Source organism: Medicago sativa, chromosome 5 (genome assembly GCF_051527215.1).
Source record: "Medicago sativa cultivar Bolivia chromosome 5, Bolivia_mono, whole genome shotgun sequence".
Lineage (NCBI taxonomy): Eukaryota > Viridiplantae > Streptophyta > Magnoliopsida > Fabales > Fabaceae > Medicago > Medicago sativa.
Window position 1 is genome coordinate 77470612 of NC_140753.1, and position 25289 is coordinate 77495900.

A 25289-nucleotide genomic window follows, 5' to 3' on the forward strand; every position below is an offset into this window, starting at 1 on the left:
AATCCTTGTTATGTACCAAGACATCCAGTATTTTATATAGGATTTAATTGCATTTCAAATGAGCGATTTTAAGAATTTAACTTGGGTTATTTTTTGGGCAGACCCGAGTATGAGGGATAAGGAAAAAAAAAGGTTATTATGTAATGATGAAGAGTAGGGTTAAATATGTTTTTAGTTCTTCTAAATATATCAAATTTTCGTTTTAGTCCAACAACAATACACATAGACATCACTCTTTTTCTATCAACGGCAATTCACCGGATTTGTTTTTTTTTTCCTTCCTTTTCTTTTTTGCGTTTTTACCTTTTCTATTTAGGAAGGTTAGCTAAATTTGTTTATGTTGCTGTCTGCCATTCGAACATCAATCACAAAAGGCAGAGACCCATGAATTCCAATTCCATGAAAGCAAAAACCAGAATAGTGAATGAGACTCAATCTTTAAAAAATCAAAATCAAACTCGAAATTGAGGAATTGTAAGGTTGTCGAAGGTTGAGAAATACAAAGATAATAGAAGAATTAAGTAACACTGGGTATATAGTTGTCATAGTTGAAATAAGGAGTAAAAAACCCTCACCATAACGATTATTATCAATTAATCCTAATCATTAATTATGATTAAGATGAATGATTTGAAGTAACTCTTTATACTTATTTTTGGAGTCAATGGATCCATTCTCATTGATAAGACTTTAAAATATCAATGGGTTTAATAATTTAACCGTTGAATAAAAACTACGGTATGGTTCAACGGTAAATAAAGAGTGGGTTAGGATGCTTAATTGAAAAGTTTGTTATGGTTTAGTAGTAAAAAAATTCAGATAGGTCAATTGTAGTGGGTATGCAAGATTATTGCTTGGATTACGATTTTTCTTTGTCTAACCATAATGATTCCCACAATAATCTTCCATACCCACTACATTCACCCACTGCACTATTTATATTTCCATTTCCATTTATCCCTCATACTGCTCGAGTCTCTAGCAGTTAAGTTGTTAACTCTCTTAATACCATATTGATCTCTTTCAACCTAATTTTACCAATCATTAGGTTGGTAATACTATCGTGGTTGTTTCCATTAACCAGTTGCTTCGAGATTATTTTGTGACGCACGGTAGTCCATGATTTTCTAAATTTAAGATGTGCCCTAAAGTCTTTGAACATTCATGTCACTGAGTCTAATTTTCGCTTTAACAAATTAATAGACCGCAGTGGAACTTCGAGAAAAAGCCATCCCAAAATAATCTTGAACAAAATTTAAATGATTGAATACTATGTTTGCTCTGTCTATTTAAAAAACCTTGCTGCAAAATGGAATTGAACCTGAATTGCCTAATAGTGTTTGAAGAAATTGGTTGTGGAATTCACTCATATGTCATAGATTATATGACTCCTCAGACAACAATGTTATTGTTGGTAATATTTACACTAAAATCTTTGTTGTCTTCACTAGCTGGTTTTTGCTGTGTTGAAGGCAAACTATGCTTCGGAAGCTGCTTGCTTGTATTTTCTTGAGACTCTTGCAAGTTAAATGTTGTGTAAACCGACATTCCAGTGAGAGCAACAACCGCTCCGCCAATGCTCACAATCCCCGGATCTGAGTCGAATAACAGATAGCCTCCCAACAGAATAACACAGGTCTTAAACTGTCCTAAAACAACATGAGTCGTAGCAGAAGTTGCCCTGCATTGATTGATAATAATATCTTAGCAAATCTTAACCTTACTTAAACAAAACACAACACTATTAGAAGTAGAATTCTGTGTCAAAAAGGGTGTATCACTATTTATTTATTTTTATTGAAACTTGAAAGTAGTCTTACCCTAATGCCAAGGCACCTGACCACTGTAAGAGAAAACCGAGGAGAGCAGATATCAAAATTGCAGATGAGTTGTTTACATCCCACTTGAACGATAGGACTCCTGGTGGATCAATCCAAGGCATCAAAGCTCCTAGAAAGAAAACTGTGATAGGTGTAGTCTTCCACATCAATCTACAATGAGAAAGTTTTTAAGTCTAGTTTTTGACAACTTAATTTTACAAAAGAGAAATTGGTTAGTGTTTGCTAATACTTACGCCAAAGCTGTCCAGTTTCCTTGCTGCTGTAAATTAGACCATAAAATTTTATTTATGGCACTTGGAATTATCCATATAATTGCAACTATAGCACCAAATAAATTGAACTCTAAATCCGACACAGTTGCAACTGCTACACCAGCTGATACAGCAGCCAAAGCCAAAACCTGGATCATTGCATTCCAATTACATGATTAATTAGTGCATAAAAAATAATTGTATGGAATAGTTCTTTTCCATATATTTGAAATGGTTTATAAAAGAGAGAATAAAAAGAAGCTGAAGAGCTTATTTTTGACCTTTTTTGAAGAAATGGTTTTTCTGAAAAGTATGAACTCTGCCAGAACAATTGTTGGAGTAACAGCAATCTTAGCCATTTGGTAGAAACCAACACTGCATGAACTGAACTGTCAGCAAAAAGGAAAGGAAGCACCAAACTAGACAAAACTTCACCAGCTTAAGTTTCAATTAGGTTCTTTTATCTTCTTTTTATCATAAGTTAGTCATTTATGTTTAAAACATCATTACATCAACAATATTAGACCAAACTTAATTCTTCATCTATGCACGTTACCAAAAATCTTACTTGACCATTCAAGGAAATAAATTATATCTTCTATTCATCATGATAACATTTAAAATACATCATAATGACTATTATAATATCTAATCCATCACAATTAACCTTTAAAAAAAATCCATGACAATTAACATAATCTTTTTTTTCGTTTTAATATATGATTGTGACTTTGTTGTTGTCAACATGGATTTAATTTTGGTGCTGAGAACTGAAACATTCTTTATAGTATATATATCATTCAATGACCACATTTACAAATTTGAAACATAATGACTGAACATTAGGTCAGTAATGAAAATTGGTTCAACAGTCTAAACATTATTAAAAGTCAATGACTAATTTGGTATGAAAAATAAACAAAGGACTGATGCAACTTTGCCTGATAAACATGTAGAGCAAAAACATGAACCTGTTATACTTGAGGCTGGTGTTTGCAAGACCAGATGCAAAAGCCATAACAGCACCAAGTGCAAATATAGAAGAGAATGGAGTTGTTTTAGATGGAGGAGACACAGGAAGCACCGAAAGTGCCTTGAAAATTGCAAGGAGAATCCATGCAGTGATGTAGTGAACAAATGTGAGGAAAATTGGGAAGTTGAAGCCAACTCTTCCCATCACCTATCAACAATAAAGTTATATCAAAACTTCAAGAGAAGTATTTCATTCTTGCTAATATGTCATAGCAATGATAAAAATAACATACATGCAATATGAGAAGGAATTTGTACAGACCAATTTGTTTGCCATGATGATCCCAACAGCAACCATGAAGTTGAAGGATAATGCGACCACTGGTCCGCAATATCTTTGTTGTTGGCGCTTGGCTCCTTCCGAGGTTCGGAGCTCATTGTAGAGAGAAGATCTTAGTTCTTCCAGTGCTTTACCTGATAATTTCAACCATGATGAGAACACTGCATTAGGTTTTAAAAAACCCTATTTATGATCAGCATCATTATGTAATTCAATTATGATGGAACATAATATAAACTAATGAAAGTAGGAGAGAAAAAGAAAGTAATGTTACAAACTTATGATTTAGACTGTGCAAACCAAATATGAAATATTTTTTGGAGGAGAAGACTTAATCTTTTATTGCTTGGTTGAGTGTAACATATAATCCAAATTCAGATTTATACCTTACTCTTAGCATAACAAATATCATCCAAAATTTGAAAAAACAGAAAATAACACTCAAAAGACTAATAATCCCTTTTCAAACTGCTGATATTTAGGCATATTTTAAAACAGAATCAGATTATTTTTTGATAAATCCATTAAGAATTGAACACAAATGTGAAAAGCCAATCATAGAGAGTCAGGAATACATGGAAGGAGGCAAAAACCAATTTTTTATATAAATCAAATACAAAACTCAATTACAATCAAATATGAACTAAGAAATTCAGAAAGAAAAAAAACCTGTTTCTCCTGCATCACTGTCTTTTCTTTTGATAAATTTTCGTCCATCTCCCAACAGTGAATCCAACAATCCCATAACAACCAAGCTTATTCATGGACTTAGATCACATATTTAATCTAAATTCTTATTTATTAAACACCTTTTGTAAAACACAGTTCTGTAACAGTTACACACAAAAAAAGCTAAAACAGAATTGCAAAGGTAAAAGGGTCATATAAATGTGAATTATTATGCCAAGTAGCTTAAAATACAATCCATCAATCTTGGAGTATCATATAAACAAAATAATGTCCATTCTTCAAGGAGGAGTTTTTAAAAGAAAAAGAGAAAAAAGTAAAAAGAAAAGTAGATTTAATTTGCTTTGTGTTCTACAAAAGAATATTATTGCATTTCATCTGAACAAGTGTTTCTCAGAGATAAAATATGTTGAGTGTATTATTAGTAACACTTGTTTGTTGTATGATAAGGAATTGATGTAAATTTTGATTTACGGAGAAGCTAAGGTAACATGATCATGATACATGGAATATTGTTGCAACATTATGAAACAGTCAATACACGTGTAACAACCACCTTGATTTACTTTTTCGGTTGAGATTGCTTATCATAAGATTTCATTTCATCACACTAAACTTGATGTAAAAGTTTCATCTGATTTTATTATTAAAAATAAATAAATCATCGGATTTTAACTGAAATGCATATATATTGGATATATCATCACACCAACTGGTTGGTACCGTTGGCCGTTATTATTATTCACTAAATAAATTAAGTGGCACTTTTTCATTTAATTCCAATTCCTTTCTATTTGTTAAACTCACAAAATAAATATGCAACAACTAGCTTTACAGATAACACATCTTGGTTTATAGGTTTGGTCAATAAAGATGTAGTAAATACCAATATAATATATTTGATAGGTTTTGAATAAAATACAGTAAGCTAGCTACAAACATATATATAAACTTGGAATTTTATTATACAAGACATCTTGTGGCATGCACATATAAACATAATACATTCAAATACAAACTTACAACTCAAAATCAAACTTATTTTAAACAGAAAGTAAAAAACTAACACACAATAGAGAAAATAAATACAACAATAAAACTATGACATTTGCACCATCTGATTCTGATTCATGGTTGAACCACGGTTCCTCCTCACTCTTGTTCTCCTTTTCACTCTTCTCTTAGGCTGACCACCAAATTTCATCACAAGCCATCTAGGCTTTACAATTAGAAACATATAATAACCAATGCCTATTCCAATCACAAATCCACATCCATATCCAATTGCCACTGGTTTCCATCCAAATCCAAATTTCTCTTCACTGCAAAAGTTGTTGGCTGAAGGTGGAGAATGTTGTTCAGGTCCACAAATCTTGGAAATCCACATAACCCTGAATTTCCTTCATAGGAATCATTTGTAAATGTATTGAATTGTGGTCCTTGAGGTATTTCTCCCACAAGATGATTATTTGAAAGATCCAAGACTTCAAGAGTGTTCAAATAGGTTAACTCTGCTGGAATCCTACCGGTTAACATATTTGAGGAAAGATCCAATTCCAAAGATTCCAAGTATGACAAGTTTCCTATGGAGTTGGGAACATGACCTGTAAGTCTGTTATGGGAAAAGTTAAGCCCTTTGAGTGCATGGAGGTCTCCAATAGCATTTAGAATCACTCCCTCAAACTTGTTTCTTGACAAATCAATAACTATAAAAATGTTTGGAATTTTCACCAATGTCATTTTGTTCCCTTTTGTCGACACAATCACAGAATCATAGTACCGTGTAATTTCTCTGGACGTACTATGTGGCAAGGGAATTGAGGTGTAGTGCTTAATCGGAGGAATTGGCTCTTGTATACCATTCATCATGTATTCCAATTCAGTAACTTTCTTCATGGCTTCAAATTTTTTTAAAAAGGCTTTTGGTAGCTGACCGCTAAAATTATTGCCTGAGATATCAAAAATAATTAAACTTGGAAATGGATGCTTGATCTTTAGGAATGATACCATGCAACTTATTGTCTTGCAAAACCAACACTTCCAAATATTGAAGCGTTTGAAGCCAGACGGGAAAACTGTCTTTTATTTTGTTGCTGCCAAGGTTTAAAAACTCCAGGTTTTTACAGTGAGAGAAAGATTTAGGAATCTGACCTTCTAATTGGTTGCCATGGAGATTTAGAGTCTGAAGCACACAGTCCTCTGAAAAGATACTTGGCAAAGTTCCATAATATCTATTCATTTGCAAATCCAAGACTTGAAGGGATGATAAATTAGCAAGACATTGTGGAATGGTACCTGTCAATTGATTGTGTGCCAAGTTAAGTAGTCGAAGTGTACGCATATTGCAAATTGACTCAGAGAGGTCACCAGTCAGTAAGTTAAAACTAAGATCAAGGGCTATGAGTTGTTCATTCTTCATTGAAATTTGACATATTGACGTGAACAAGTTTTGAGAGAGGTTCAAAGATCTTGAATTTTCAAGTAACCAATTGGGCACCCTTCCATTAAGTTTGTTATTTGACAAATCAATATAATTGACAAGTGATACTGATAAGTCGGGAAATTGACTCAAACTTAAAGAAGACAAATCCAATTTTGATAGTTGAGGAAAATTGTAATTGACATTGGATTCAAAGGTTAATGATAATTGGCTATTATGTGAAAGTGACAGAGTTTCCAAATATTGAAGTTTGGAAAAGTGTTGAAAATCAACAACACCACTCAAGTTGTTTGATGATAGATCTAGTTTAATTAGGTTTGGAAGGTTGAAAATGGACTGAGGAATATTGCCTTGTAGCCTGTTGTTGCTTAGAGATAGACTCTCTAAGGAATATGATGAGATTGCACTGATATGCCCTGAAAGTCGGTTCGTTGATAGGTCTAAATTTACCAAAGAAGGCAAAGATAACAAGGAGGAAGGGATTGTTCCATTTAGTAAGTTGTCACTTAAATCCAAATCAGTTAGCTTTTGAAATCCTGTAATTTTGCTGGGTAGAGGACCCTCTAATTTATTATGAGAACAATCTAATGCAACAAGCTGAGTCAAGCTAAATAATGTCCTACTAAATTGTTTGAAGTTAAATGGAGTTCTTGCAGTTTGGTCATCCCAGCAAACACATTTGGGATTTGACCACTAAATGAATTGGAAGAAAGATTCAAGTAAATGAGTTGCTGAAGGTTTGAAAGTGATGTTGGCAACTCACCCTCAATTTTGTTATCAGTCAAAACTAATTCTTGAAATTTGTTTAACAGGTTAAAAACATTTGGAATTTGACTGCTGAGTTCATTGTGATCAAGATACAAGAAATTTAGATTTGGAAGTGTTAAAAGTGAGGATGGGATTGAACCGTTTAGTTGGTTTTCTGTGAGAGTTAGCGAGGTAAGATGTGTGAGGTTAGAAAAAGAAATTGGAATTTTCCCTTGGAATTGACAACGTGACAGATCTAAGATTCTAAGAGAAGTGCTGCAACTCAATTCTGGAAGTTGGCCTTCAAGTTTGGCATTTACGGACATATCTAGTTCTTCGATACTTGGTAAACAAAGTAGGCTTCTTTTCAGTTTTCCTCTTAATCCTGTGTTTTGATTCGAAGATTAAGAGTAACCAAAGAGGAAGATTGGTTGAAGAGCAAAGGAATGGAGTTTGGTCTTATTGAAGACATACATATTTGTATAATCCAAAAATAGTTCCCTCAAACCTGTTGCATTTTGCAGTAGCCTCTTCAAGGTGATGTCTTTCCACACAAACTCATTCCCAGAGAGATAAAGTGATTGTAATTTGGAAAGGTGTGAGATTTGAGTTGGAATTTCACCTTCAAAGTAACTATGAGACAAGTCAAGATGTGTAAGACTCTGAAATCCACCAAACTCAGAATGAAAATGGGAGTCAGAGAAATCATTGTTGGAAAGGTCAAGTGTTTGGAGATGAACAAGTTGGAAAAGGGTACTATTAGGGATTAGTTTACCTTCTAAGCCTTTAGAACTAAGATTGAGACCAATCACGTGACCAAAGATTGTGTCACAAGTGACACCGTACCATGAGCAGCAATCAGTCCCATCTTTCCATGTCGATGTTTTATTCAGAGATTCATCACTATCGTATATAGTGAAGGAGGACTTGAACTGAAGCAGAGCAGAACTCTCATCATGATGGCATGAAAAATTGAAAAAAGAAGAATGGAAAATAGAAGAGAAAAAGATGCAAAAAGAGAAGCAACCACGCCATGAATGGATGATTTTGCGTTAAGTGTTACTAAATGGTTCAACTGAAACAACGAAAACCAAAAGAAAAAAAGTGTGGATGAGATGCTAAAGGAACGGAACGTAAATATTTATAGCTAAGTTGGAAATGCAAATACAAAATTCAGTTTTGATGGTCAATGTAATTATTGACATTTCTATTGGAGTTGTTTCTTTGGAACTACAGAACAAATGTAATTTGGAATTATTTTGTCTTTTAATATTTTCACCATTTGATTGATCCAATGGCTAGGAATAGATGAAGGAGAGAGATGGAGAGAATTCTTACCTAAGAATAATCTATTAGTTAAGAGTTCATGCATGAATATCTCAATGTATAAAGTGTAAACTGATTGTCAATTCAATGAAAATATTTTTTGTTAAAAAATGAAGGTTTAAATGTGTCATTGGTCCCTGCACTTTCATCAGATTTTGACATTGGTCCCTGTACTTTTTTTTGTTTGGTATTGGTCCCTGCACTTTGTAAAAATATTTGTATTTATCCCTCTGTTAACTTTCTATTAAAAAAAAACACAAAACTAACGGAGTGCCACGTGACCCAATCATTTCATGCCACGTGGCACCAATACCAATATTTTTACAAAGTACAGGGACCAATACCAATATTTTTACAAAGTGCAGGGACCAATACCAATAGTTTTGGGTTTTTTTTAACAGAAAGTTAACAGGGGACCAATACCAATATTTTTACAAAGTGCAGGGACCAATTCCAAACAAAAAAAAGTGCAGGGACCAATGCCAAAATCTAATGAAAGTGCAGGGACTAAATGCATATTTAAGCCAAAAATAAATAAATAATGAAAGTATAATAAATATACTTTTTTTTTGGTAGGAGTAATAAATATACCTTAATTGACACCTATAAATTCATCGTTAACTTCATTGTCTTAACATATAGCATCATTTATAATTTAAATTTTTTTTTTGACAAAAGTAAACGATGAAGAATCTGTTAACAACTCACAGCATCCATGTTAATAACATAAAACGACAAAGTATCTATGCCTGCAAATATGACTAATATGACTATATTCAAGTCTCTGGAATACTCATGTCTCCGATTCTGCAACGTTGAAGACGCCAAAGTCATTGTCATTGATCGGGTCTGCACTTGTTCAAAGCTAATCTTTCAACCTGAATCAAATAAAACACTGCACTAAGACGGGAAATCAAAACAAACAGATTCGTTAGACGATGAAATCACAAAAACAAACGAAAGAAAACAGAAAATATGTGAAATCGCTTATTCAATTAGGATAGAAGGAAAAACAACTCGGAGGGGTGATTTTTGGGTCAAAATTGACCCTAAATCACCCCTCTAACAAGAAAAAGAAGAAAAAATGGGTGACGGCTGGGGTTTGAGAAGGAGAGAAGAGAGATATAATTTAAATTATTAAAAAAATAAACAACCATACCAAATTTAATTAATCATAAAAATATTTTTCTAATATGAAGAAAACAATAGATTGAATCAAAATCAATAAAGTAAATCCTTGTGAGCTTAGCTCAGTTGGTATGATCGCATAAAGATATGCAATGTCTGGGGTTCAAACCCCAGCCACCACGAACAAAAAAAATCAATAAAGTAAATAAAAACGTAGTATATCCTAAAGAGATTAAGTAGAATACTCTGACGGTGTAAAGTAATTTTACACTATCAACCAATCAAAACCATTCAATTAGACACATCCTGACGATGTAAAGTCATTTTACACTATCAACCAATCAAAACCATTCAATTAGACACATCAACCTATGTGTTAAAAATAGAGAAAATCAAATCAAATCTTTTTTAATAAATGTCTTATTTTCACATTTCTAATTTTACGCTTATGACATTTTTTTTTTGTAAGAACGCTTATGACATTTTTTTTTTAAGAACGCTTATGACATTTCTCTTTCGTCCATTTACACGACAAAAAATAATTTTTTCTTCTCTCCCTGTTCTTTCTTTTCACTCTTGTCCTCATTCCTCTTCATCTCTTCCTCTTTTCACTTTCTATGAACCCAGATAATTTTTCTTTTCAATTTCTTTCTCTCTTTCATGATTAAATATGCTCACTAGCTATTTATAATTAGCATGCAACTAAGGGTGCGTTTGTTTCAGCTTTAAAAAAAATAGATTTTGTGTCACAAGAATCTAGATTTTTTTTTTTTAGAGATTTTTAAAAAATTTGAAGTTATTTGCGTTTGTCTACTATCCATAAAAATCCATTTTTTTTTTAAAAAAAAAAGAGTTCTAACATGTACATGTGTTATCTCCTTGATGAAAAAAATAAATTTTGAGAAAAGTTAATCCTAATAGCTTTTCATTTTAGGATCAAAATAGATTTTTTTTCATAAAATGATTTTTCTAAAAATCCTAAACAAACACTTAAAAATGAAAAATGTGATTTTTTTAAGGGAAAAAATAGATAAATCTGAAACAAACGGACCCTAAAACTGAGGTTGCACAAATAAAGCCAAAAACAAAGGATATTGCACAAATAAAGTCAAAAACTTAACTACTGCTATTCAACATCCTATAAAATTACGGCACATTATTTGACAAACAGTTCTCATAGTGTTCATAGCAACAATTGCATAAATTGGAGCCATATAAAAAATAAGGCAAAAAGAAAATTGATTTTCCGTATAAAAAATTAGAGTCGGTGCATAAATCTACTGGAAAATAATTCTCAAACTGTTCATAGGCATAAAAAAATATGTGTTCATTCACTATTATGACTAGATTAATGCTAAAACAATATGCAATCCAATGCCCTTGTTATCTTTTATTAGAAGAAGAAGTAGAAAAGCAAGTTAACTGTGTTCATTAGTTTACTTGGGACGCAAGTTTCTTATTTTACATGCATTCTTTCATTTCTATAAATACCCTCCTTGTAACAGAATTCAGTTAGATCAATGAATAACATTTTCATTCCATTTTTCTCTCTCTTCTTCTTTGATAGAAACTCTGAGATGGTATCAGAGCAGATTCAATTCTGCTCTGTTTCCGCTGCGTGAAGATGAACAATTCTTGATTCTTCTTGATTCATCTTCTTTGATTCTTCGTTCTGTTTTTTTGTTGATTTTTTCGATTGATTCATCTTTGAATTAGTTTCTTCTACTTTCATTGAATTTTCTTTCGGTTATTGTGTTCGATTTGATTCACCATGGTGAGGAACAACAACAACAATCAGGATCAAAGTTTGGATCTGTATTTTGTTCATCCTTCAGAAAATTCTAGTACAGTGAGTGTGACACCGCAATTGAACGGTGACAATTATCACTCTTGGTCAATGAAGATGCGTAGAGCTTTGGCAATGAAGAACAAATTCAAGTTTGTTGATGGATCTATTGAGGTACCAGATGAAGGAGATCTCAATCGTGCTGGATGGAAAAGGTGCAACAATCTGGTTCATACTTGGATAATCAATTCGATTTCACCTTCAATTGCGCAAAGTGTGGTTTTCATTGAGAATGCTGTGGATATGTGGAATGATCTTAAAGATCGTTTCATGAGAGGAGATTGCATTAGAGTGGCACAATTGCAGCAAGAAATCTTCAATCTGAAACAAGGTAGCAAGAAAGTTACTGATTATTTCACTGAGATGAGAGCCTTGTGGGAAGAATTGGAGCAGTATAGGCCCATGCCACATTGCACTTGTCCAATTCCTTGCAGTTGTTTAGCTATGCGTGATGCAAGAGGATTCAGATTAGAAGATAGGATCATTCAATTTTTGATTGGATTGAATGAAAAGTATCAAGGTGTAACATCACAAGTTTTACTAATGGATCCGTTACCTCCAATCAATAGAGTCTTTTCCATGATTATGCAACAAGAAAGGAAGGCTCAATATGGTATAATTCCTGTACCTACTTCTGCTATAGAAGATACTAGTACTGGATTGGTGAATGTTGTTGATGCACAGAGGCAATTTGGAAGAGGAAGAGGAAATGCTGGAAGAGGTAGAGGTAATGGAAGAGATAGGGTATGCAATTTCTGTGGAAGGTCAAATCACACAGAGGCAACTTGTTATAAGAAGCATGGTTTTCCTCCCAATTGGGGAAGAGGAGGAGGTAATTCGTATGGTTCAAGTTCTGCTTCTACAAATATGGTAGAATCTGAAGAATATGATGCTAGAGCTACCAGTAGTGGTCCCAAGAATGATGATGGTGGAATGATGTTAACCAGAGATCAGTATCAGAATCTGATGGCATTACTTGAGAAAAGTGTCACTGATGCCAAAGGATCTGCTAACATGATGAAGGGAAGCAGTTCAGTTGCTAATATTGGAGGTAATTTCTATGAACACTCCAAGAAATTTGATGATACTAGTAGATACTGGTGCCACACACAATAATTGCTATGACATCAATTGGTTTATTACCTATAGTGAAATTGATCCTATTAGTGTTAAATTGCCTAATAATAATATAGTGCAAGCCTTTTGTAAAGGGACAATGCAACTTAATGAGCATTTGCAAATTGATGATGTGCTATATCTGCCTGATTTTGCTGTGAACCTTATATCTGTTTCCAAGTTATGTAAGGAACAAAATTGTGTTGTGGGATTTGAGTCTGATCAGTGTATCATACAGGAAAATAAGGATTTGAGGAGGATTGGTTTGGCTAAAGAGATGAATGGACTTTATTACTTGAAGGCTGAGAAAAACAAGAATAAAGCAGCCAAAGTTTCAAGTATTTCAGCATCTGATAGTTCACCTAAGAATGCCATTCCTTCTGGAATTTTGTGGCATCTTAGGTTAGGGCATCTATCACATGATAGAATGCAATGTTTGAATAAAATGTATAGCTATATTCCAGTCAGTTTACATACAGCTTGTGATGTTTGTCAAATGGCTAGACAGAAGAAGTTACCTTTTCCTGTCAGTAAAAATAATGCCAAAAATATGTTTGATTTGATTCATTTGGATATATGGGGACCCTTCTCCACTGTTTCTATTCATGGTTTCAAGTATTTTTTGACTATTCTTGATGATTACAGTAGACATGTTTGGGTAGTCATGTTGAAATCTAAATCTGAAGCTTCTGATAAAGTAAAGAGTTTTGTTCACATGATAGAAAATCAATTTGAAAAAATGGTGAAGGCCATTAGAAGTGATAATGGGACTGAGTTTTTCTTGAAATAATTTTATGATACTAAAGGAATTCTACATCAAAGGAGGTGTGTTTATACACCAGAACAGAATGGTAGAGTTGAGAGAAGGCATTAACATATTTTGAATATTAGCAGGGCTCTAATGTTTCAATCCAAACTGCTAAAGAAGTTCTGGTCATATGTTGTTTTACACTCAATATTCTTACTAAACAGAATTCCCACTAAGGTTTTACACAACAAATCTTCTTATGAAGTTTTGTATGGACATGCACCTGATCTTAGTCAATTGAAAGTGTTTGGTTGTCTGAGTTATGCATCAACTTTACCTGTTAACAGACACAAATTTGATCCTAGAGCAAGAAAATGTGCTTTCTTAGGATACAAGACAGGAATGAAAGGGTTCATTTTAGTTGACGTGCATTCCACTGAAATATTGATTTCCAGAAATGTGAAGTTCTTTGATCTGGAGTTTCCTTTTCATTCCTCCACCATTCATGTTGTTCCAAATACTCACATTTACTTAGAGACTACTGTTCCTACTTTCTCTAAGCCAATCATTGCACATGAAGTACATGATGATTTAGTATCCACTCCAGAAGCTGACACTTCATCAGAAGCTGAGCAAACTGATGCAGTACCTGATCTTAATGATGTTGTAGATTCTCCTGCACCTGTTAGGAAATCACACAGAGTCAGCAATCCTCCTCCTCATTTGAAAGATTACACATGTTGCTCTAAAACATATCTTATTACTAACTATGTAGCTTATTCACAATTGTCTCCTCAACATCAAGCTTATGCTCTATCTCTCACTTCTGAAGTGGAACCTGTTAACTTTCAAGCTGCTAGTAAAGATTCTAGATGGATAGCAGCTATGGATAAAGAAATTAGTGCCCTAAATGAAAACAACACTTGGGAGTTTGTTGATTTGCCTCCCAATGCTGTAACTATTGGAAGTAAATGGGTTTACAAGATTAAAAGGCATGCTGATGGAACTATTGAGAGATTCAAAGCCAGGCTAGTGGCACAAGGTTTCACTCAAACTGAAGGCTTAGACTATTTTGAGACATTCTCTCCAGTTGCTAAGTTGACTACTATTAGAGTTCTCTTAGCATTGGCATCTATCCATGGTTGGCATCTACATCAGTTAGATGTCAACAATGCCTTTTTACATGGAGATCCCAATGAGTCTCTTTACATGAGAGTACCTCAAGGTGTGATTTCTCCAAAGTCAGGGCAAGTTTGCAAACTCAAGAAATCATTGTATGGACTCAAACAGGCTAGTAGGCAATGGTTTGAAAAGCTAACCAAGTTTCTCCTTACACAGGGATTTACTCAAGCAGCTTCAGACCATACTCTGTTCATCAAATCCACTTCCACATCTTTCACTGTCATCCTTGTTTATGTGGATGACATTATCCTAGCTGGTACTTCTTTGGATGTTTTTGATGAACTTAAAACTGCTCTTCATAAAGCTTTTTGCATTAAGAATCTGGGGAATCTCAAATTCTTCCTTGGCCTGGAAGTTGCACGTACTTCTAAGGGGATCTCTCTATGTCAGAGGAAATACTGCCTTGAGCTTTTGGAAGATGCTGGTCTCACTTAATGTAAACCTGCTAGTACTCCACTTGATACTTCTATGCGTCTATCTCAAGATGGAGGACCTTCCTACACAGATGTTACTGCTTATAGGAGGTTAGTTGGCAGATTGCTATATCTGACAACTACCAGACCTGACATTGCCTTTGCTACTCAGCAATTGAGCCAGTTTATGTCATGTCCAACTGAAACACATCATAAAGCTGCTCTTAGAGTGCTTAGGTATCTTAAGAGATCTCCTGGTCGTGGTTTATTTTTTCCTCAATCTGCAGATTTACAAATTTTTGGATTCAGTGATGCTGATTGAGGAGGGTGTGTTGACACCAGGAGATCCGTATCTGGCTATTGTTTCTTTATTGAAAGCTCTCTCGTGTCCTGGAAATCCAAGAAGCAACCCACTGTTTCATGTTCTTCTGCAGAAGCTGAGTATAGGGCACTAGCTTCAGCAACAAGAGAGCTTCAATGGATGTGCTTCCTGTTATCTGACTTGCATCAAGCTCCTTCTCGTTTGCCTGTTTTATACTGTGACAATCAGAGTGCATTGCACATCTCAACTAACCCTGTGTTCCATGAACGCACGAAGCATCTGAACATAGACTGTCACTTGGTACGTGAGAAAGTGCAGGCAGGAGTAATGAGATTGTTACCTATTTCTTCCCATAATCAAACTTCAGATGTGTTTACAAAGGCAGCAGGGCCCAGGCAGTTCCATGAATGTATCACCAAGCGTGGGATGGTAGACATCTACCAACCTCCAGCTTTTGGGGGGGGGGGGGGGGGGGGGGGGGGTATTAGAAGAAGAAGTAGAAAAGCAAGTTAACTGTGTTCATTAGTTTACTTGGGGCGCAAGTTTCTTATTTTACATGCATTCTTTCATTTCTATAAGACTCAAAAACCCTCCAAACTAGAATGACAAGTCAGAAAGGTTGAGTGTTTGGAGATGAACAAGATGGAAAAGGGTACTGTTAGGATGTAATATACCTTTAAGGCCTTCACAGCCAAGGTTCAGACCAATCACGTGACTAGAAACTATGTCACACGTGACACCATGCCATGAGCAGCAGTTTGTCCCATTTTTCCATGTTGCTGTTTTAAGAGGTGATCCATTACAAGGATAATAAGAATAATTATCTATAATGAAGGAGGACTTAAACTGAAGCAGAGCAGAACTCTCCTCACGATGGCATGAAAAATTGAAAGAAGAAGAGAAGGATGGAAAATGAAAGAGAAAAAGGTGCAAAAACAAAAGCAACCACGTCATGAATGAATGTATGATTTTGTGTAAAGTGTTACTAAATGGTTTATGTGAACGAAAATAAATAGAAAGGTAAATGTGGATGAAATGCCAAGGAAGGCTACTTAAATATTTATAGACATATTGAATATACAGTATTCAGTTTTGATGGTATTTGCTTGGGACCAATGGTCAATTTTCATTGAATTTAATGGCTATATATATAATTGTTTGATGCTTCTTGCTATATACTCCCACCGGTCACTATTATAAGCAAAATTTCACTTTTTAGATACATTGAATAATTAATGTATCTAGTTTATAATAATGACTAGATACATTAATCATTCAATGTATCTAAAAAGTCAAATTTTGCTTATAAAAGTGACCGGAGGGATCTTTGGAAACCATTTTACATACGTTGTGTGATTGTCCGAAGGCCATGCAAGTTTGTCATAAACTCGAGCTTGATTTTTATAATGATCGTTGTGAAGATGATCTTAGTTTATGGTTCAAGATGCATGCAACCGACCGCCATAGTACTCTTTTTTTCATCGGATGTTGGTTTATTTGAATGTCTAGAAATGACGAAGCTTTTTTTGACATTAATCACCCTATGGTATATTCTTAGCCAAATTTACTATCTCTTTAATTCCACCAAAAAGATTTTTAGAGGTCCATTTCAGATCCATGCTCCTAGAATTGTTTCTTGTCACCCCCTCCAGATAATGTGATTAAATTTAATGTTGATGGTAGTTCAGTTGGGGGTTGGATCACTGGTTATGCGGGAAGTTATGGTCATTCTACTAATGTTAATGTTGACCTTCGTGTATTTTCTATGGATTGCAACTTACTTGGGATCATGGATTTAGAGACATCATTTGTGGGTCAGAATCTCAAACAGCTTTGACTTTTATTAAGGACGGAGTCCCACTTACTCACCATTATGCTCCTATTATTGATAACATATGTTCCTTTTTGTCGAGTGATTGGAATGTTATGTTTGGTCATACTTTGTGTGAAGGGAACTCTTGCGCAAATTGGCTTGCTAAATTGGATGCATTGTTTTCTCATGTTCATGTAATCAATATCATCCCAACTTGTTTGTCTCCCCTCTCAAGGAAACAAAACTTTGTTTCCCCGCCTTTAGGTTTTTTTTTTCCTTCTCTTCTTGTTGTTCTTGTAGTTTTTCCATTGATAAAAAAAATTGTTTCATTATTTTTTTTTTTGTCAAGTGGTCCAATAGTTAGAAATTCACATTCACTATTTAAGGTGGATAGGTGGGGAATTTGTAGTTTGAACCCCGACCTTTACATAATGCAATGTTACTTCCAACTGAGTTATGTAACTAGACAAATATACATGTGCTGGTTGTCGTAGATATTATTATTATTATGTTAAATAGACCAGCATCTCGTGCGATGCACGAGTCCTACTGACTAAAACAGACATTAATTCGTCTGTCCATAATACTTGTCAAAAAATTTATATACAAAAATAAAATATAGTTCCAAGATAAGTCGTATGATAAACATAGATCTACATTAATCATATCAAGTTAACATTCATATTTTTGGAAAATAGTATAGACAACATTAAATATGATAAATTAAAAAAATACTTCTATGTAGACCCGATCGATGCCTTCAAGGAAGCACCACCCAATAGCAACCCTAGTTTTGTGACTTATGTATAGCTTTTTGGAAGTAGTGTACACTCAATTAATTAGAGATCATAATTGAAAGTAAAATAATAGTTTTACATTAAAAAGTACAAGTAATATTTATTTTGAAATAATTTTTTTACAATAGCCCTATGAAGACTCGCTTTCGCTACGGCTCCAGTGGTTTCCTTTTTTTTTCTTTTCTTTCTGAAACAACGCTTATTTTGAAATTACCTAACAAAGTTTATCAAACTGATATCTCATGTTAAAAGTTAGATGGTCTTGCATTTTATTTTTTTTGAAGGAATGGTCTTGCATATTATTACTCCTCTTTGGCCAAATGTGGGAGATTTTTTTAAAGGCACTTGTTAAGGATACAAAAATGGAAATAATTGGTAAATTTTAAGTAGAAAAAATTACTTTTTAAAGTTTCAATACATTGAATGCACCATTTCCAAGACAAATTTTCTTCTTTAGACTTCTTGATAAAGTGTATTGAGGGCACTTGTTAGCATTTCCCTTTTTAAATAAATATTTTTGAACACTTGGTTTACAAGTATTTTTTTCAAATGCAAATTGAAATTCATTCAGATTAAAAAGGCATCATAAGCTATGCATAAAATAGTTTACAAGCTCAACTAATCCACCAAGACAAACATAACTAAGGGACAAGCATCACAAACAGAGATAGAAAAGCTCAATTATTTCATCATGGTAAATATATTGAATAGTATAGTTGCATTAATTCACAACACAACATCTACAATCATTTCATCATGGTAAGTATTATTATTTCAACTTGAATGACTTTTTGGTGAGAGCATTCAAATGCCAGCTAAGGAGCATTGAGATGTCCCCATCTCTTTTATCAATTGCTTGCATTTGCTCGTCTTTTCCTTGAATCAAACTTATGAAAGAGCATGTGAAAGTGTATTACTAGTACTATTACTTTGTATGTTTCAATTAAAATGTGTTAGCAAAGTTGTGAACTTTGGGCTAAATTTTCAATCATTTGGTCTAAGATGTGGATTTGATTTTTTTCATCTATTCAAAGTTTAGGAATTTAAACCACACCTTCATCTAAATGTGTTTAGCATGCACTAGTTTCTTAAGGTTTAACGGTCAAATATTTCCGTCCCAATTTAATTATTTTGGGACGGAAAATATTTCCGTTCCGTCCCAGCTTGGTGTTTTTCTTGTAGTGTATGACTATTGATATTTATTACTGGGTGTCTAATTTTGGAGATGAAGGTTAATGGGATTGACTATTTCTTTTTTTGTTTCATTTTATTCTCAAATCTATTTTGATGGGATAGATTAGATGAATTGGAATATTTTGAACGTAAATCATTGATGATGATGTTGTTTTTGTCTGCAAAGTTTGATAATTGATAGTGTAACTTTCAACATATTAATAGTTGTTATAATTACATATATGAATAAGAGGTATGTTGGTCTCAGTGTTGAATTTTTTGTGTTATGTATGTCTAGACAAAATAGGAATAAAATAATTGGCGAAGAGAAAAACTATTTTTAGTTAAATGACATGAATACCATTTTACAATGTTTTTGAGGGATTTGAATTCCTTACTTGAGATTATCACGTTTTGCAGCAATCATCTAAGTCATAATATTCGGCCTATGGAGCATGAAGAAGCTTCCAAGTGCATTGTGTGTCACTAGCTTTAACCCTTTGCTAATTTAAACAGAAGATAGGTTAAAATTATTGTGAGATGGGAGAGTGGACAAAATTATTGTTAACTTATTAATTTTCATCTCAAAATTTCTCTCACATCATGTATTTACCATTTATATAAATATAATTTTCATTTTTTTTAATGCAAGTTGGATTCCGGGATGGGCGTACCAAGGCCGGAGAAAAGCCCAAGGATGATATATTTACATATTGCTCACCGATGAGGTCCTTACATCGGCAACATAATTCGAATTTAGGTTATTGTGGGATTTGAACTGAACCTTTATCGACTACGGTCATTTCCTTTCATACATGCTTGATGATAGATACCAAATGAAACTATGCTACTGTTACAGTTACAGGGGTCAACAAAGTAGAAATAGAAAGCAAGAGACAGGTCCATGACCATGAGGATTGATCTATGCCATCATGACCATGGTGTGCATATTAATTAGCTATTTATGTAATTAGTAATATGAAGTTAAAGAATGTTCTAATTGGGGAAGATAAAATTTAAGTTTATAAAACTTCACTTGCAAGAATGCAAACTCACCAGCTTGTGTACCTTGTGAAAATTTTAATTTTGTTCTAATCTAGAACTTTTGTGTGAGAAAAATCTGCATGACAAAATTAAATGTGTTTCTAAGCTCCAAAAGCTTAAAATAAATAAATCTACATGTCACCAATAAATAAATCTACATGATGTTATCATGTTTGATTCAAATCTGTTAACTTCTCAAAAAATTCATAGTTAAAGAATAGTTCAATCTTTGAATGAGACAAGTCATATCTATCATTTTATTTTCATAAATGTTCAGTTACTTACATTGCCAAAGCCAATTTTATTCATGTTCTTGACATGTTCTTATAACAAATCACAATGGTTGAATTAAAAGGATATGTAAGAATAACATTCATGCCTTTCAATCTTTTCATGGATTAAGAACTTGCCATGAAAAGTATGTGGCCAACCAACCAAGTTTCTACCTCCATTATATAGGAAAGTTTTTGGTGTGATGCTGTTGACTCATAACATCTAAACTTTCTTATTAGATACTTAGTTTCAACACCTTGCTCTCAATAACTTCATTGATCATGGAAAATGTGAGAGAGGATGAGATTGAGGCCAACATGTCAATGTCACCTCCATCTGTTGGTTCCATGCAGATTGCAGGAAGCTTTGGTCACAGCATAGAATTCATGTCTCAGGCATACCTTCACAATAGGTATTCAGAGATTGACATTCGAGTTGAGGAATCCAGTTTCAACCAAGATCCCCCTCTCCCTGTATATCTCAAGGTAGTGAACAATTAGAGCAAAATATTAATTTTATCAGAAATCAAAGTTCTTTTTCTCTTAGCTCGAGAATTAAGGTTCTTCGTGCAATAGAGTCGAGTGTCTTCAGGATTGGTCCAAAAATAAGATGACTCAAACCCTTACTTTAGGCCTCCATGTTTTTCTTTAAACTTTAAAGATATATGTTAAATTAGATAAATCTGAGGATTTGTGAATTTGAGAAAAAGTATTAACCAGATTCAGATATATTCTTAACATGATTTTATTTTCCACTTTATTCTCGAATCTGTAAGTACTTAAATGACATTATACCTGCACTTATATTTGTTTTGATTTTTCAAAACTCCTTTTAGCATTCAAAATGATTTGATGGATGACCACTTGATATTGGAAACTGAATTCAAGAGTCAATGAGAATATTATCACGGACATTGTTTTGTTCCTAATGATGTGCTGATAATTGCTTCACTTGATCACATTCTCAATAATAGACAATTTCTCATTTAATGTGCAGTTTGAAGATGTAGAGTTCAAAGTGAGAAATAGCCAAACAGCTTCCAAAAACCCTGTAAAGACAATGATGTCAAAGGTAGCAACACAACACCATGTAGAAGAAAATAACAAATACAAGACAATTTTAAAGGGTATCACAGGAAGCATTGGCCCCGGCGAAATTCTTGCTTTGATGGGTCCTTCTGGTAGTGGAAAGACAACCTTGTTAAGAGTTGTAGGAGGAAGATTACTTGATAATGTAAAGGGAAAGATATCTTACAATGATGTTCCATATAGTCCTGCTCTTAAAAGAAGGTTAAACATCTTGTTAGAACATCAGCATCTATGACTCAATGTGTGAATATGTGCTAACAATGTACTTTAATGTCTCTCTCATTTATGCTACCTTATAGGATTGGATTTGTAACACAAGAGGATGTTCTTTTCCCACAACTTACAGTTGAAGAAACATTGATCTTCTCTGCATTCTTAAGGCTACCAACCAACATGAGCAAGCAAGAAAAATATGCAAGAGTTGAGAATACTATCAAGGATCTAGGCCTAGAAAGGTGTGTGTCTAGCATGGATCAAAATTTGACGTAAAATATGATTATTGAATACTCAAATAAAGAAATTAAACTGTTTTGCTAAATAATCTTTTGTACAACCATAGATGTCGCCACACAAAAATAGGTGGAGGATATCTCAAAGGAATATCAGGAGGAGAAAGGAAGAGAACCAGCATAGGCTATGAAATTCTTGTTGAGCCTTCATTGCTACTACTTGATGAGCCAACTTCAGGTCTTGATTCCACCTCAGCAAACAAACTTCTTCTCACTCTTCAAGGACTAGCAAAGGTATCAGAAACTAAATTTAACTCTCATTTTGATAACATGTTTTGAACATATGCTGAAAAATACTTTTGAATTGCCCTTAGGCTGGAAGAACTATAATCACAACAATTCACCAGCCATCCAGCAGAATCTTTAACATGTTTGACAAACTTCTTCTGATATCAGAAGGCTCTCCTGTTTATTATGGGAAGGCTAGAGACACAGCGGAGTACTTTTCATCCTTGAGGTTCGTCCCGGAAATACCAATGAATCCAGCAGAATTCTTGCTTGACTTGGCAACTGGACAAGTGAATGATATAAGTATTCCACAAGATATTTTGAAAGATGAAGAATCCACTGACCCTTCAGTGGCGATTATTAAGGTAGGGTTAATCGTAATTTATTTATAGGCATTACTATCACATACATGGTCTATTTCATTCTCAACTTAATAATTGTTTATTTATCATGTTAGTATCTACAACTCAAGTATAAAGACATTTTGGAGCCGAAAGAAAAAGAAGAGAATCATAGAGGAGCAAACACACCAAAACATCTTCAACTAGCTATTCAGGTCAAAAAGGAATGGACAGTGAGTTGGTTAGACCAATTCACCATTCTTTATAAGAGAACATATAGAGCAAGATTCAAGGAATATTTTGATATATTGAGATTGGTTCAAGCACTTGGAATTGCACTTCTATTAGGGCTACTTTGGTGGAAATCTTCAACCAATACAGAGGCTCAACTCCGAGATCAGGTACTACTAGGTAGTTTCAGGGACGGATCTGAACATTTTAAGTCATGGAGGGGGCAATTTACATATAAATTTATAGCATATATATCATTTTTTAAAAACATAAATATGCATCATAATTGTTCTAAACAATTTTGAAATTTTCAGTAACCATTGACTAATTTCTGGTGCAGGTTGGTTTAATGTTCTACATTTGCATATTTTGGACATCTTCATGTATTTTTGGAGCAGTCTATGTATTTCCATTTGAAAAGGTATACTTAAGAAAAGAAAGGAAAGCAGATATGTATAGACTTAGTGTGTACTATGCAAGCAGCACTCTATGTGACATGGTGGCACATGTTTTGTATCCTACTGTTTTCATGCTTATTGTGTACTTCATGGCTGGCTTTAAGAGCACTGCGGCTTGCTTCTTCCTTACGTTATTTTCAGTTTTGCTAATTGCTATCACAAGTCAAGTAAGTTATGTCAAGACTCAGAACATGTTAAAGGGTAATAATTTGTTTAAAAGTAGCTCTAATGAATATCCCTGTTGTTTTTGTTGTTAATAGGGGGCAGGAGAACTATTTGGAGCTGCAGTTATGAGCATTCAAAGAGCAGGAATGGTTGCTTCTTTGATACTTATGTTATTCCTTCTTACAGGTGGCTACTATGTCCAGGTATGCACAAAGAAGTAGCAAGTAGAAGCAATGCTAGTTAAACATATATATCTTTGTGGACTGTTCATCGCTCGGTTTAGGAAGGGAAACCGAACTATACTTAACCGTTACAAGTTTGGTAAAACTGAACCGAAATGTTAAAGATTCATCTGGAACCTAGGTGCACCAGTTCAGTTGTCCTACCAAACCAAAACTATCTTTACATAAAACTGAATTATACAAATTAGGATTGTTATAAAAACAAAAACTTAACCAAACCAAATATTATGACTATTAAAAAAATCAAAAATTGCACTGTTAAACTAAACCAAAAAGACGATACTTAAAAACCTTGAATTGATTTGTCTTGCAGCACATACCAAAGTTCATGCAATGGTTGAAGTACATGTCATTCATGTACTATGGATTCAGGCTTCTTCTAAAAGTGCAATATTCAGGAGACCAACTATATGAATGTGAAAGCGAAGGAGGGTGCAGGACACTTCAAAGTTCACCTTCATTTGATACTGTAAACTTGAAAGGTGGCTTAAGTGAAGTTTGGATTCTGATAGCCATGGCTCTTTGCTTTCGGTTCTTGGCTTACTTTTGTCTACGCAGAAAGATTGATGTATGATAACTTGTTTAAGATCTCTACTTCTGATGTAATAACTTGACATTTAACATTAGGAGTTATGTTGAAGAAAACTTAACATGCAAGGAAAATAAATACTGAATCCAAGTTTTTCTAATACCAAATGTTATAACTTATTAACTTATTAAAGAAATTATTATCATAACTTGAAAAAATGTTTCTATTGTATTTGGTTTTTCATTTGAGAAAAAATGTTTGGTGTACACCATTTATGGGTGTATTATGTAATAAAGAAAAATCATGAGTGATACGATAGATGTAATAGATTGATGATGTGATAAGAAGAGAGATTTAAAGATCAAATATCGACCTTTCAAATTTTCATTTTTTTAATAAGAATTGAATAACTACTATGGATTGTTGGATTTTTCCCTAATTAAGTTATTTATTTATTTAAATAAAGGCTTAAATAGGTAATTAGTTCCTGCACTTTAACTCATTTTTGGTATTGGTCCTTGCACTTTTTTTGTTTGGGTTTGGTCCCTGCACTTTGTAAGAAAGTTGGCACTAGTCCTTCTGTTTGTTCACAGTTAAAAAAAAAATTCAAAACTAACGGAGTGCCACGTGGCCCAATTATTTTATGCCACGTGGCACACTAAAGGACAAAAAATTAACATTGAAATAATTATAATATAATAATTGTTTTTTAATTATTTATTATTATTTAATTAGAAATAAAAAACATCAGAAACAAGAAATAATAGAAGAAAGGGGAAAACGTGATTGAATTGAATATTTGGAGAGGGGAAGAATGGATTTTATGGTTTTAAATTGAACCCAAAATCAAAAAATGTGATTGAACATTGAGATCGTAATCGATTTCGACATTCATCAGGTTTCAGTTTCCGTTTGCATTGCCGTTCGCGCTTCTGCTGTTGTTTCCGTTTGTTTTGAGGAAGCGCATTAGGAATGAACCAGCAAAAACAGTCCCTTGAGAATAAATTATTAAGTGCAAGAATTGAAAAACATTCACTTA

General features: G+C 33.7%; 3 protein-coding genes and 1 pseudogene across 3 annotated transcripts; 2 read left to right on the forward strand and 2 right to left on the reverse strand.

Annotated features, from left to right (window-relative positions):
- Positions 1 to 1239: 1239 nt before the first annotated feature.
- On the reverse strand, positions 1240 to 4263 carry LOC146925257 (Nucleotide/sugar transporter family protein). The gene is made up of 7 exons (XM_085710226.1): positions 4074 to 4263; positions 3387 to 3538; positions 3064 to 3272; positions 2374 to 2467; positions 2075 to 2241; positions 1821 to 1991; positions 1240 to 1681 (listed from the first exon to the last, which is right to left on the reverse strand). Exons 1-7 carry the CDS (start codon positions 4147 to 4149, stop codon positions 1393 to 1395), a joined length of 1158 nt encoding a protein of 385 aa, XP_085566352.1. The 5' UTR covers positions 4150 to 4263; the 3' UTR covers positions 1240 to 1392.
- A 757-nt stretch (positions 4264 to 5020) lies between these two features.
- On the reverse strand, positions 5021 to 16544 carry LOC146925258 (uncharacterized; annotated as a pseudogene).
- LOC146925259 (uncharacterized) lies at positions 11492 to 13257 on the forward strand. The gene has a single exon (XM_085710227.1). The coding sequence runs from the start codon at positions 11504 to 11506 to the stop codon at positions 12692 to 12694; it is 1191 nt and encodes a 396-aa protein (XP_085566353.1). The 5' UTR covers positions 11492 to 11503; the 3' UTR covers positions 12695 to 13257.
- Positions 16545 to 20674: 4130 nt separating the features above from the next.
- On the forward strand, positions 20675 to 24616 carry LOC146925260 (ABC transporter G family member 26-like). Its single transcript, XM_085710228.1, has 9 exons — positions 20675 to 20944; positions 21456 to 21748; positions 21847 to 22002; positions 22107 to 22290; positions 22371 to 22649; positions 22742 to 23026; positions 23197 to 23481; positions 23575 to 23682; positions 24035 to 24616. Exons 1-9 carry the CDS (start codon positions 20741 to 20743, stop codon positions 24293 to 24295), a joined length of 2055 nt encoding a protein of 684 aa, XP_085566354.1. The 5' UTR covers positions 20675 to 20740; the 3' UTR covers positions 24296 to 24616.
- The last annotated feature ends 673 nt before the right edge of the window (positions 24617 to 25289 follow it).

Coding starts and splice junctions, on each gene's coding strand:
- LOC146925259 (XM_085710227.1), top strand. CDS start 11,504: ATGGTGAGGAACAACAACAACAATCAGGATCAAAGTTTGGATCTGTAT.
- LOC146925257 (XM_085710226.1), bottom strand. CDS start 4,149: ATGGGATTGTTGGATTCACTGTTGGGAGATGGACGAAAATTTATCAAA. Junction 3,273..3,386: donor TCATCATGGCAAACAAATTG/GTCTGTACAAAT, acceptor TATTGTTGATAG/GTGATGGGAAGAGTTGGCTT. Junction 2,242..2,373: donor AAACCATTTCTTCAAAAAAG/GTCAAAAATAAG, acceptor GCAATGATCCAG/GTTTTGGCTTTGGCTGCTGT.
- LOC146925260 (XM_085710228.1), top strand. CDS start 20,741: ATGGAAAATGTGAGAGAGGATGAGATTGAGGCCAACATGTCAATGTCA. Junction 20,945..21,455: donor CTCTCCCTGTATATCTCAAG/GTAGTGAACAAT, acceptor TTTAATGTGCAG/TTTGAAGATGTAGAGTTCAA. Junction 23,482..23,574: donor TAATTGCTATCACAAGTCAA/GTAAGTTATGTC, acceptor TGTTGTTAATAG/GGGGCAGGAGAACTATTTGG.